Source organism: Mixophyes fleayi, chromosome 6, assembly GCF_038048845.1.
Source record: "Mixophyes fleayi isolate aMixFle1 chromosome 6, aMixFle1.hap1, whole genome shotgun sequence".
NCBI lineage: Eukaryota > Metazoa > Chordata > Amphibia > Anura > Limnodynastidae > Mixophyes > Mixophyes fleayi.
The window spans coordinates 218,010,727-218,023,277 of NC_134407.1; the positions used below are offsets into that span (position 1 = coordinate 218,010,727).

General features: G+C 44.2%; 1 protein-coding gene across 1 annotated transcript in view; it reads left to right on the top strand.

Annotated features, from left to right (window-relative positions):
• Positions 1-12,551, top strand: part of LOC142095494 (uncharacterized) — a 101,903-nt gene continuing 89,352 nt past the window's right edge. The window contains exon 1 of the mRNA XM_075178438.1: positions 1-150. Within this exon, the coding sequence (XP_075034539.1) occupies positions 109-150 (42 nt within the window). The 5' untranslated portion in view covers positions 1-108. The remainder of the gene's footprint in view (positions 151-12,551) is intronic.

A 12,551-nucleotide genomic window follows, 5' to 3' on the forward strand; every position in this document is an offset into this window, starting at 1 on the left:
TGTTACACACCCGACTTCCGGTCTCTGCGTTCCACCTGATCTCCGCCCTCTGTCTTCCAAGTGCCGGAAGTGACATTTCTTCGATAGCGACTTCCGGGTGACCGTTGAATGGGGGAAAGTAGAAGAAGACATTGTTGTGTCTGTCAGCAGGTAATGATATTATTATTGTTAATTTTATACCAGTGGAGCTGATTCTGATGTCACTTTACTGCATGGGGAGCAGATCCCGGTGTTGTTTTATTATTATTATTATACAGGTGGGGCTGACTCTGATGTCCTGTTATTATATTACTAATGGAGCAGGCTCTGGTGTCATGTGGGTATAATACAGGTGGAGGAGGCTCTGGTGTCATGTGGGTATAATACAGGTGGAGGAGACTCTGGTGTCATGTGGGTATAATACAGGTGGAGGAGACTCTGGGATCATGTGGGTATAATACAGGTGGAGGAGACTCTGGCATCATGTTGGTATAATACAGGTGGAGGAGACTCTGGGATCCTGTGGGTATAATACAGGTGGAGGAGACTCTGGCATCATGTCGGTATAATACAGGTGGAGGAGACTCTGGTGTCATGTGGGTATAATACAGGTGGAGGAGGCTCTGGTGTCATGTGGGTATAATACAGGTGGAGGAGACTCTGGGATCATGTTGGTATAATACAGGTGGAGGAGACTCTGGGATCATGTCGGTATAATACAGGTGGAGGAGACTCTGGGATCATGTTGGTATAATACAGGTGGAGGAGGCTCTGGTGTCATGTTGGTATAATACAGGTGGAGGAGACTCTGGTGTCATGTGGGTATAATACAGGTGGAGGAGACTCTGGTGTCATGTTGGTATAATACAGGTGGAGGAGACTCTGGGATCATGTGGGTATAATACAGGTGGAGGAGACTCTGGGATCATGTTGGTATAATACAGGTGGAGGAGACTCTGGTGTCATGTGGGTATAATACAGGTGGAGGAGACTCTGGTGTCATGTGGGTATAATACAGGTGGAGGAGACTCTGGGATCATGTTGGTATAATACAGGTGGAGGAGACTCTGGGATCATGTTGGTATAATACAGGTGGAGGAGACTCTGGTATCATGTTGGTATAATACAGGTGGAGGAGACTCTGGGATCATGTGGGTATAATACAGGTGGAGGAGACTCTGGTGTCATGTGGGTATAATACAGGTGGAGGAGACTCTGGTATCATGTTGGTATAATACAGGTGGAGGAGACTCTGGTGTCATGTTGGTATAATACAGGTGGAGGAGACTCTGGGATCATGTGGGTATAATACAGGTGGAGGAGACTCTGGGATCATGTTGGTATAATACAGGTGGAGGAGACTCTGGTGTCATGTGGGTATAATACAGGTGGAGGAGACTCTGGTGTCATGTGGGTATAATACAGGTGGAGGAGACTCTGGGATCATGTTGGTATAATACAGGTGGAGGAGACTCTGGGATCATGTTGGTATAATACAGGTGGAGGAGACTCTGGTATCATGTTGGTATAATACAGGTGGAGGAGACTCTGGTATCATGTTGGTATAATACAGGTGGAGGAGACTCTGGTGTCATGTGGGTATAATACAGGTGGAGGAGACTCTGGTGTCATGTGGGTATAATACAGGTGGAGGAGACTCTGGGATCATGTTGGTATAATACAGGTGGAGGAGACTCTGGGATCATGTTGGTATAATACAGGTGGAGGAGACTCTGGTATCATGTTGGTATAATACAGGTGGAGGAGACTCTGGGATCATGTTGGTATAATACAGGTGGAGGAGACTCTGGGATCATGTTGGTATAATACAGGTGGAGGAGACTCTGGTGTCATGTGGGTATAATACAGGTGGAGGAGACTCTGGGATCATGTTGGTATAATACAGGTGGAGGAGACTCTGGTATCATGTTGGTATAATACAGGTGGAGGAGACTCTGGGATCATGTTGGTATAATACAGGTGGAGGAGACTCTGGGATCATGTTGGTATAATACAGGTGGAGGAGACTCTGGTGTCATGTGGGTATAATACAGGTGGAGGAGACTCTGGCATCATGTTGGTATAATACAGGTGGAGGAGACTCTGGTATCATGTTGGTATAATACAGGTGGAGGAGACTCTGGGATCATGTGGGTATAATACAGGTGGAGGAGACTCTGGGATCATGTTGGTATAATACAGGTGGAGGAGACTCTGGTGTCATGTGGGTATAATACAGGTGGAGGAGACTCTGGTGTCATGTGGGTATAATACAGGTGGAGGAGACTCTGGGATCATGTTGGTATAATACAGGTGGAGGAGACTCTGGGATCATGTTGGTATAATACAGGTGGAGGAGACTCTGGTGTCATGTGGGTATAATACAGGTGGAGGAGACTCTGGTATCATGTTGGTATAATACAGGTGGAGGAGACTCTGGTGTCATGTTGGTATAATACAGGTGGAGGAGACTCTGGTGTCATGTTGGTATAATACAGGTGGAGGAGACTCTGGTATCATGTTGGTATAATACAGGTGGAGGAGACTCTGGGATCATGTGGGTATAATACAGGTGGAGGAGACTCTGGGATCATGTTGGTATAATACAGGTGGAGGAGACTCTGGTGTCATGTGGGTATAATACAGGTGGAGGAGACTCTGGTGTCATGTGGGTATAATACAGGTGGAGGAGACTCTGGGATCATGTGGGTATAATACAGGTGGAGGAGACTCTGGTGTCATTATAATACAATTGCCCATAAGTGATGACACATATTTTGGTATCAAAACTAGTTTCAACAAAAGTAGTGATGTTGCCCATAACAGCTAGTCCACTATTTGCTTTCACTTTCTAAAATGTACTAGATACAAGATAGGTAGACTCTGGTTGCTGTGGGCAACACTACACTTTTACTTTTTAGTTTTCAGTAACTTTGATAAATCTGCCCCCACAAGTGACCTGTTGATGCAGGTTGAGACATGGCCGGACATGCAAGAGAAAGTCATGACCACCACCGAGCCCTGGATCTTACTGCTTTTAAATTTGTCAATTCACTCTGATGATTCAGTATGGTGGCACAGTGGTTAGCATTGCTGCCTTACAGCACTGGGGTAATGAGTGTGATTCCAACAACAGCCCTATCTATGTATTGTGTGTATGTTCTCCCCGTGTTTGCATGTGTCTTCTAGTTTCCTCCCACACTCCAAAAACATACTGGTAGGTTAATTAATTAAATGGAGCCTAATGTGTGTGTGCTTGTGTGTTAGGAAATTTAGACTGTAAGCGGCAGACAGTGATGTGAATATGAAAATGTTCTCTGTACAGCGCTGCTTAATTTGCTAGCTCTGTATAAATAATAATATATATGATTAGCCGAATAATTTATCAGGTTTTGCCCTATTTCAATTTCATCTATAACTCCAAGGTAGCATAATAACCCGTTCACACTACTTTAAAAACCCGTTATTGCCGGGGTGAACCCCCGACAACCAGGGTCGAGTCTGAGTATGAACGGATCCCCTGCATCTACCCGGGTCGGATGACCCGGGATTAAGACCCGGTCCTTTTGCAGGCTTATTCCCAGGTCGGACCCGGGTAGATGCCAGTCTGAACGGTGAGTCCTGGGTTTTTCAACCTGGGTCTTACCGACAAGTGTTAAAAAGCAGAAAAAAGCCAACATCACAAGAGGAGCTGATCACAGCTCTTCTTGTGATGTTGCCAGGGTGACTGGGGCAGACCCGGGTTCAATGTGAACCCGGTTGACCCAGGAATTTCCCAGGGTGGGAGGCTCTGTCACCCGACAATATCCTGGGTTCATATACCGGGGGTATTGCCAGGGCGGCAGTGTGAACGAAGTACAAGATAGTTAATGAAATCTATTTATGAATAAAACCAGCCCCTAAATCAACAGTTTCTTTCATTTTTGAAAGTTGGCTGCAATAAAGTGCAAAATCCGGTATTTTCACATGCACAAAAACAGCTTACAGTAGAGGATCCCGTTGATATCCCAACTTTACATTTGCTAAGGACAATCTTAAACTAGTAAGGAATAAACACTAGGGGCCTGATTCATTAAGGATCTTAACTTGAGAAACTTCTTATTTAAGACTCCTGGACAAAACCATGTTACAATGCAAGGGGTGCAAATTAGTATTCTGTTTTGCACGTAAGTTAAATACTGACTGTTTTTTCATGTAGCACACAAATATCAACTTTAAATTTCAGTGTACAAATAAGCTATCAAGTATTTGTGTGCTACATGAAAAAACAGTCAGTATTTAAAAACAGAATACTAATTTGCACCCCTTGCATTGTAACATAGTTTTGTCCAGGAGACTGAAATAAGAAGTTTCTTAAGTTAAGATCCTTAAGGAATCAGGCCCTAAGTGTTTGAAAATTTTAAGTTATATGTTTTATGGAAGTTGGTTTTTACATTTTTGAGTCAGCGACCTTGAAATGTTAACTTTATCAAACATCAAATTAAAGCCTGTTAATTTCTAAACAAAATAGTTTTTATTTAATATCTCACTTCTGGACTGAGAAAATTTGTTTTTTTTGTATGCTCACCAATGCTAACATTTGTGGAATTTCAAATCCTTATAAATGAAAATCTGAGATGAGGTAAAAAAATATATTTTTGACCTTCTCTTATAGTCCTAAATGTGTGCTGATAATAAAATTCAAAGAAAATGGAAAGGTAATTTGCCTTGGATCACTTGACATGGAATAAACATGCTCAGATATACACCATCAAGTGTTTTGGAGGTAAAGAGGATTAGAGAGATAAGGCAGGAGTTAGAGAGGGAGTCATGGTCCAGAGTAGGTTTTTTGAGAATGGGTGAGAGCATGTGTCAAGGAAGAGGGGAAAATAGTGGTGGAAAGTGATAAGTTGAAGAGGTGCTCAAGGTGGAGGGAGGTGATGGGATCCAGTGGACAAGTTTAGGGGGTGAGAGGATGGAAGAAGATCATGGACTTCACAGCGGGGCGAAAGGAGCACATGGTGGCATGGCTGAAGGGGAGGGGAGTTGGAGGGCATGGAGGACTTAGCATACCAACAATTTATTGAGGATTTCTCTGCATGGCTCCCTCACTTCTTATCTTCAGACATCCCCACCATCATCATGGGTGACTTCAACATCCCCATTGATAACCCACCTTCCAAAGCTGCTTCCAAACTACTCTCTCTAACATCCTCACTTGACCTCTCCCAGTGGATTGAATCATCTACTCATAAGGATGGCCACTGCCTTGATCTTGTTTTCTCTAGACTATGCTCAGTTTCTAACTTTATTAATACACCCTTCCCCCTCTCGGATCATCACCTTATCAGCTACACTCTCACCCCCACTGCTCTAACCTCTCTACTGTCTAACTCAACCAAGCCTCCTCATACTCGTAGAAATCTGAATTCTATTAATCTTCAACAATTTTCCACCTCTCTCCAACACCTTCTCTCCCCTATCTCTACATTCTCATCCCCTGAGATGGCAGTACCTCATTTTCACCTAACCTTAGCAACGGCCCTTGATCAAGTGGCTCCAGCGACACTTCATACTACACGTCGACTTCGATGTCAACCGTGGCACACCAAAGCAACACGAAATCTTCAAAAACTGTCCCGTAAAGCAGAACGTCACTGGCGTAAATCTCGAAGCTCTAATGACTTCTTCACATATACTTCTGTCTACCACTCCTATCGAAATGCTCTGGACACTGCAAAACAAACATACTTTCAATCTCTTATCTATGCTCAGGCTTCTAACCCCAAACGCCTTTTCAATACATTTAATCATCTTCTCAATCCTCCCACCCCGAACCCTCCATCTACTATCAGTGCTCAGGATCTTGCTACCTACTTCAAGGACAAGATTGATAAGATCAGACTAGAAATGGTATCCTCTTCCTCAACAAGCCATCAGCTCATTTCCTTCCCACTACCCTCTGACACCCTCTCTTCATTTGACCCCACAAATGAAGAGGAAATTTCTACGCTCTTCTTATCTTCCTACTCTACCTCCTGTCCTCTTGATCCTATTCCCTCGCAAATTGGTAGATCCCTGTCTTCTGTGCTCATTTCACCTCTAACTCAAATCTGTAATCTCTCACTCTCTACTGGCATCTTTCCATCACTATACAAGCATGCAGTGATTACTCCTATTCTAAAAAAACAAAACTCCGACCCAAACTCTCTCTCAAATTACCGTCCCATCTCTCAGCTCCCTTGCCCCTCCAAGCTTCTAGAGAGACTTGCCTACACTCGCCTCACACGCTTTCTTTCCGCAAACAACCTGTTGGATCCTCTTCAGTCAGGCTTTCGTTCTCAACACTCCACAGAGACTGCGCTGACCAAGGTTGTTAATGATCTGATCACTGCTAAGACTGAACGCCATTACTCTCTCCTAATTCTCCTTGATCTCTCGGCTGCATTTGACACAGTTGACCACTCTCTTCTCATACAAACGCTGCAATCCCTAGGTCTTCAAGACACAGTTCTATCCTGGTTCTCATCTTACCTCTCTAATCGCTCTTTCACTGTTAATTTCTCTGGAGCCACATCTGCTCCGCTTCCCCTATCAGTTGGAGTACCACAAGGCTCGGTGCTAGGTCCTCTGCTGTTCTCTATCTATACCGCTTCTCTTGGAAATCTAATAAGTTCCTTTGGCTTTCAGTATCATCTCTATGCGGATGATACCCAAATCTATCTATCCTCTCCTGATATCTCGACATCTGTGTTGTCCCGTGTAACTGACTGTCTTTCTGCCATTTCATCTTGGATGTCCTCTCGTCAACTCAAACTTAATCTTTCTAAAACAGAGTTAATAATATTCCCACCCGCCAACAAGAGCATACCTGACATTTCTATCTCTGTTGATAACATGACCATAAATCCCACCCCACAAGCTCGCTGCCTAGGTGTAATCCTTGATTCACGCCTATCCTTTGTTCCCCACATTGACTCTATATCTAAATCATGTTACATACATCTAAAGAACATTTCCAGAATCCGCACATATCTCACACAAGACACTGCTAAAACCTTAATTCATGCACTAATCATCTCCCGCATTGACTATTGCAATTCCCTCCTTACTGGTCTTCCCAAAAACAGACTCAAACCCCTAAAATCTATTTTGCATGCTTCGGCAAGACTGATTTTCCTTGCAAATAGCTATTCCTCTGTTGAATCACTCTGTATGTCTCTACACTGGCTGCCTGTCTTCTACCGAATCCAATATAAAATACTTTTACTAACCTACAAGGCCATCAACAAAGCTGCACCAACATACATCTCCTCTCTTGTCTCAAAATATCTCCCAACTCGGCAACTCCGTTCTGCAAAAGATCTGCGTCTCTCATCCACCCTCATTACATCCTCCCATTCCCGGTTACAGGACTTTTTTCGGGCTGCACCCACTCTATGGAACTCTCTCCCTCGCACAATAAGACTCTCCTCTGTTCTACAAACTTTCAAGCGTTCTCTGAAAACCTACCTATTCAGACAAGCGTATAATATTCCTCAACCACCATCTTAACCTCACTACCTTTAGCCTGTTACACAATTTCACACAAGACAACTACCCCCGGACCAACATTATTGTGTGACAGGATCATTTAGCTTATGAGTCACCCTACCTTTGCAGTCTGGCTGGGCCAAGATGCAAAATGTATACTTAACCTCATGTGTCAATCTCCCATTGTCCCATAGATTGTAAGCTTGCGAGCAGGGCCTTCTCACCTCTTTGTCTGTTTTACCCAGTTTGTTTATTAGTTTATTACATTTGTCCCCAATTGTAAAGCGCTACGGAATATGTTGGCGCTATATAAATAACTGATGATGATGATGATGATAATGTCTGATGATGTCAGTATTGGAGTTGAAAAAGGCAAAGTCATTGGCGAGGAGGGGGGGGGGGGTGGTCAGTTGAAGAAGTGGCGATGGGTTGGTAGCCTGGGAGAAGAAGGATAGTTTGGCAAGAGAGGGGGTGGAGGTTTAGGAGGAATTGATGGTTTTGAATTGGAGGATGTCAGTGAGAGAGCAAGATTTCCACCAGAAACATTCACCGATGTAGGAGTATTTTTTTGAACGAGCCAAATATTTTTGTAGGGCCAACGTTGGAGTCTATAATGCCGGACCCTGATTGAGATGGCTGGGGCAGCAGAATCCAGGGTGGGGGTAAGGGTGTGATTGTTGAGAGACCGCCTGATCAGGGCAGGCTAAGGTGGTTATTGGGGGAGTGTAGTTATGCATGCGAGAAGGAGAAGGTAGCCAATTCAAAGTAATCGAGATCATGTTTAGTTAGAGGGGAGCAGGTGGCGAGGAGTTGGTGGTCAGAGAGTTGGAAGAAAGCATTAGAGAAATCAGAGGTGGGAGTAGATGTGTGACAGTGGGTGGGGAAGGAGGAAGAGAAGGAGAGAAATTTCATGGTTGCAGTGTCAGAGGGGTTATAAGTAGGATTGTTGCAGTGTCCCAGGATGATGAAGGGGGTGCCTGAGGAGAGGAATTGGGGTAGCGAGACTGCAAAGTTATCAAGATATTGGGAGGTGGGGGCTGGGGGCAATATATGACTAAGACACTGAGATGGCTGGGGTAAAAGAGATGGATAGAGTGGAGCGTGAAGAAAGGGAAAGGCAAAGCCTGGGTGGAGTGGGTGAAGTTGAAGAGAGCCAGGTTTCAGTGATGGACAGGAGGTTAAAAGAGATGAAGACTTTGTATATGGAGGCCACTTTATTGCAGATGGTTCTGCATTTCAGAGAGCACAGGAGAGAGGAAGTGGGGTCATGTGAATGAGGTTGGCGGGGGTTACTCATGTGTAAGGGGTGGCTGAAACTGGGCTGAGGACAGGGAGATTGCCAATCTGGGTGGTCAATGAGCTCTTGGCTGGGGGTCTAAAAGGCACGGGGTGTTGAGGAGAATCCAAGGGAGACAATGGGCCCAGGGCTGGTGGCCAACAATGCAGTAGATTGGCTTGGCCAGGCAGGGTAGTTTCCAGGTTGTAGGTCTCAATTGGCTCAAGGCTCGTGGTCATCAGTGTGGAAGCTTGACTTGGCCAGGAGGACCATGTCAGTTTGGCACATGTCAGCGATGCAGAGGCCAGCAGACAGTACAGTGGGTACTGGCCTCAGGTACCAGGGATCAGGGGCACTGGGCCACCAAGGGAAGCCAAAAGGTAGGCCTAGGGCTGCTGGTCGTCAGTGAGTGAAGGGGGGAGCTAGAGAGAAGGCTGCAGATACAGCACAGACCAGGAAGTATGGAAGGAGGACTTCGGGAGACAGTACTGGATGGAAAGTATGAAGGAAGGCCAAAGGCAGCAGGACTCTGTTCAGGACTGAATGGGCAGGAGAGCTTCCTGGGCAACCCTGTGATGATTAGGGGCATAAATTACAGAGCCAGAGTCTGAATGGAGGTAGATTACAGAGCTGCAGGCGGGAACTCAGAGAGCTAGTGACTGCTCGCTGTCATCTCCTCGAGAAAGCGAGGGTCCAGATTCTGGTGTACTATTATTATAATACAGATTGGGCAGACTATGGTGTCCCTGTTATAATACAAATGAAGCAGGATATGGTGTGCTGTCATTATAATATAAGTAGAGTAGATTATGGTGTCCTGTTATTGGCATGCAGGTGGAGCAGACTATGGTGTCCTGTTATTGGCATGCAGGTGGAGCAGTCTATGGTGTCCTGTTATTGGCATGCATGTGGAGCAGTCTATGGTGTCCTGGTATTGGCATGCAGGTGGAGCAGTCTATGGTGTCCTGGTATTGGCATGCAGGTGGAGCAGTCTATGGTGTCCTGGTATTGGCATGCATGTGGAGCAGTCTATGGTGTCCTGGTATTGGCATGCATGTGGAGCAGAGTGTGGTGTCATATTATAATACTGATGAGCAGACTCTGTTATCCGGTTATTGTAGCAGCTGCTGCAAACTAATAGTTGCTGAGTTGTCAGAGAAAGAAGTAACATATAATAGACTCCAATAACATTTTTCTTTTATTTTTTTACTGGATCATCCAAATCCTGTGCTGTAAGGGGCTGTCAGTGCAGCCACGGATCTTAGTCAGCTCTCTGGAGATTACCATATCTCACGAGACTGGACAAAGCATTCTCCTACCTCCACTGACAGGCAGCTAACAGCAAGCGGATTTGCTGCCTGTCTTATTCACACTTAGCATCTTATTTGAGTTGAAAACATGGATTAATAAGAAAGACTCGTGATTCTGATCTACATTATCTTGGGTGTTTTGGACTTTTCTCATGATTATTTTTTTAAAGTTTTTAAAAGTACCACTTGCAATATATATTCAGCAGTTTCTCATACATATTTAAATACGACATATGTGCATTCTTTTTTTGACTATAGTTTAGATAAAGTTATATAGTCTAGAATTGTGTGCTTGTGCTCTCAGCTTGGTTTTCTTTTCTTTTTTTTGTAATCTTTTTTTGTTCTGTTTCTTGTAAATCGTTGAACCCCAACAGGTCAAACCATGAAGACATTGAATTTGCTACCCTGTACCAACTGCAGTGTTATGTTTTACTGACCCATTCACACTGCAGCTGAAATATCAGCTCTGTTTAACTATAAATACTTATTTTTTTCTTGGGAGAGATAACTCAGACCCAAGAGCTGTCAGTCCTGCAGGAGGGAGGAATCTCTCTATACAGCACATTAATAATAAGAAGAATTGTTCCTCCCTGGGAACGTAATTCCACATGTGCAGCCTTACACAGAGACCTGATCTAGTTGCTGTAACTAAGCAGCGGATAAGAGTAGAACACAGTTCTGCCCACCATAAAAGTACTGTGAATGGCATTAACAGGTAAACTAATCCCAACCTCACCCTAAACCTAGCCCTCCACACCAGGGTAACCCAACACTGTGTGAAACATCTTGAAACCTGACTCTAACCTCAAACCATAAGTAGCCCCAAACAGAGATGCTTTCAGCACAACATAGAAGGAGAATGGGGTGTGGACAATGTGACAGGCTCCAACTCCCCCTCAGTGTCACATTGTAGGCTTCAGCAAGATGATTGGTTGGTGTGTGTAGGGAACCTTTATATAACCCAAGAACCACTGGTTTATCTTATTCATGTATTTTTCCCTTTGCATTGTATTAGTGTCCGGTATATTCTATAATTTTATCTATTTCTGGAACTGAATATAACAGCTGACAGTGAGTACTCTCTGTTCTTCTATTAACAAGAATTATGCATTATTTGATGTGCACCAGTGGTCGCAGCTATTAGTGCTGAGTATGTGCTAATTACAGCATCCACAGTCCCATCTATCCTATTGCATAGTATTGTATCATATAGTACTGCACTAGTCGGTCTACACTTAAGTACAATAACAAATTTCGAGCTGGGGGAGGTGGATAAGGGTGAGGGAGGTGAGATCACAGGCCCAAAGCTTTATTGAAATAAGGAGGAGGAGGAGGAAAAGAAGAGCAGTACTTCTTCCTCAGGGCTTTCTAGTATGAAATAGTCTCTAATCAGTCTGTAACAGTCCTGGGCTGACATCTTCTCCTTTATCAATACAAGGATATTACTAGTAAGCCACAAAGTGTCCTTCATACAGTTTAAAAAGACACCAGACCTCGTGGATAGCTCCGAAGGTGTGTGTGCCAGGAAATAGTCCATTAGGTGCAGAGTGTTACTAAAGGCTGTTTCTCCGTATATGGTCTCTGAGTTCATGTTCCAGGGCATCCAACAGGGACCACAGAGGTGCAAAATGTGCACAGATGTTTCTTCGGTGAAAGGCACCATGGTGGATGCCTGGACTTTCTCGGAGCTCCCCTTCAGCTGCCAACTGCTCCTCTAGAAGATCTCTCTTAATTCATTCCAGTGTTACGGGAAATGTCTCATCCTTTTCCCGTTACCTAGTGGATATAGTTCCCTAGTGGATATAGTTCCCTAGCCTAATTTTTGTCCCCTTTCATTTAGTGAGATGTGGCTGAGATCTACCTTATAAGCTATCATTTCCTTCACATTTTTTGTTTCCTGACCAGGAGTGAGATGTGATTTTGATTTGTATGTTTCACATTGGTGTTCCTTCCCCACTTTGTACCCCTCTCCTTCCCTCTTCCCCCGAGTGTTATCCTTTACCTGTCCCTTTTGTACTTTGTACTCTGTATCACAAAATTTTGATAAAAATCCTAATACAAAAATTTAAATAAAAAAAAACCCGAAAAGGCACCATGGGCCATGTCAGTATCTGCACAGCTCCGTAGCATACGTGAAAGTTCTGAGAGGCAGACCCCCCTGGATAGCCATCCAAGCCAGATCTAAATGTCTGTTGGTGACCCTGCTGGAGAATACATTCTCCCGAACAGTCTTTACTGTGGCAGCAGGCAGACCTGGAATATGATCTATTGTGTCCTTGACCCTAATTAGAGTGAGGGATAATCATTGTTTTCCACAAGTTGGACCTTATTCCTTTCAGATGACACTCCTTTACCAACTTACAGACATACAGGTAAAACCAGGGAGGGATTTTGAGAATGTCACGGTGACATCACTCTTATCTCTATTAATAAAACATGGATCTGCTTGGAGAGCTGAGGGATTATGTGAGAGA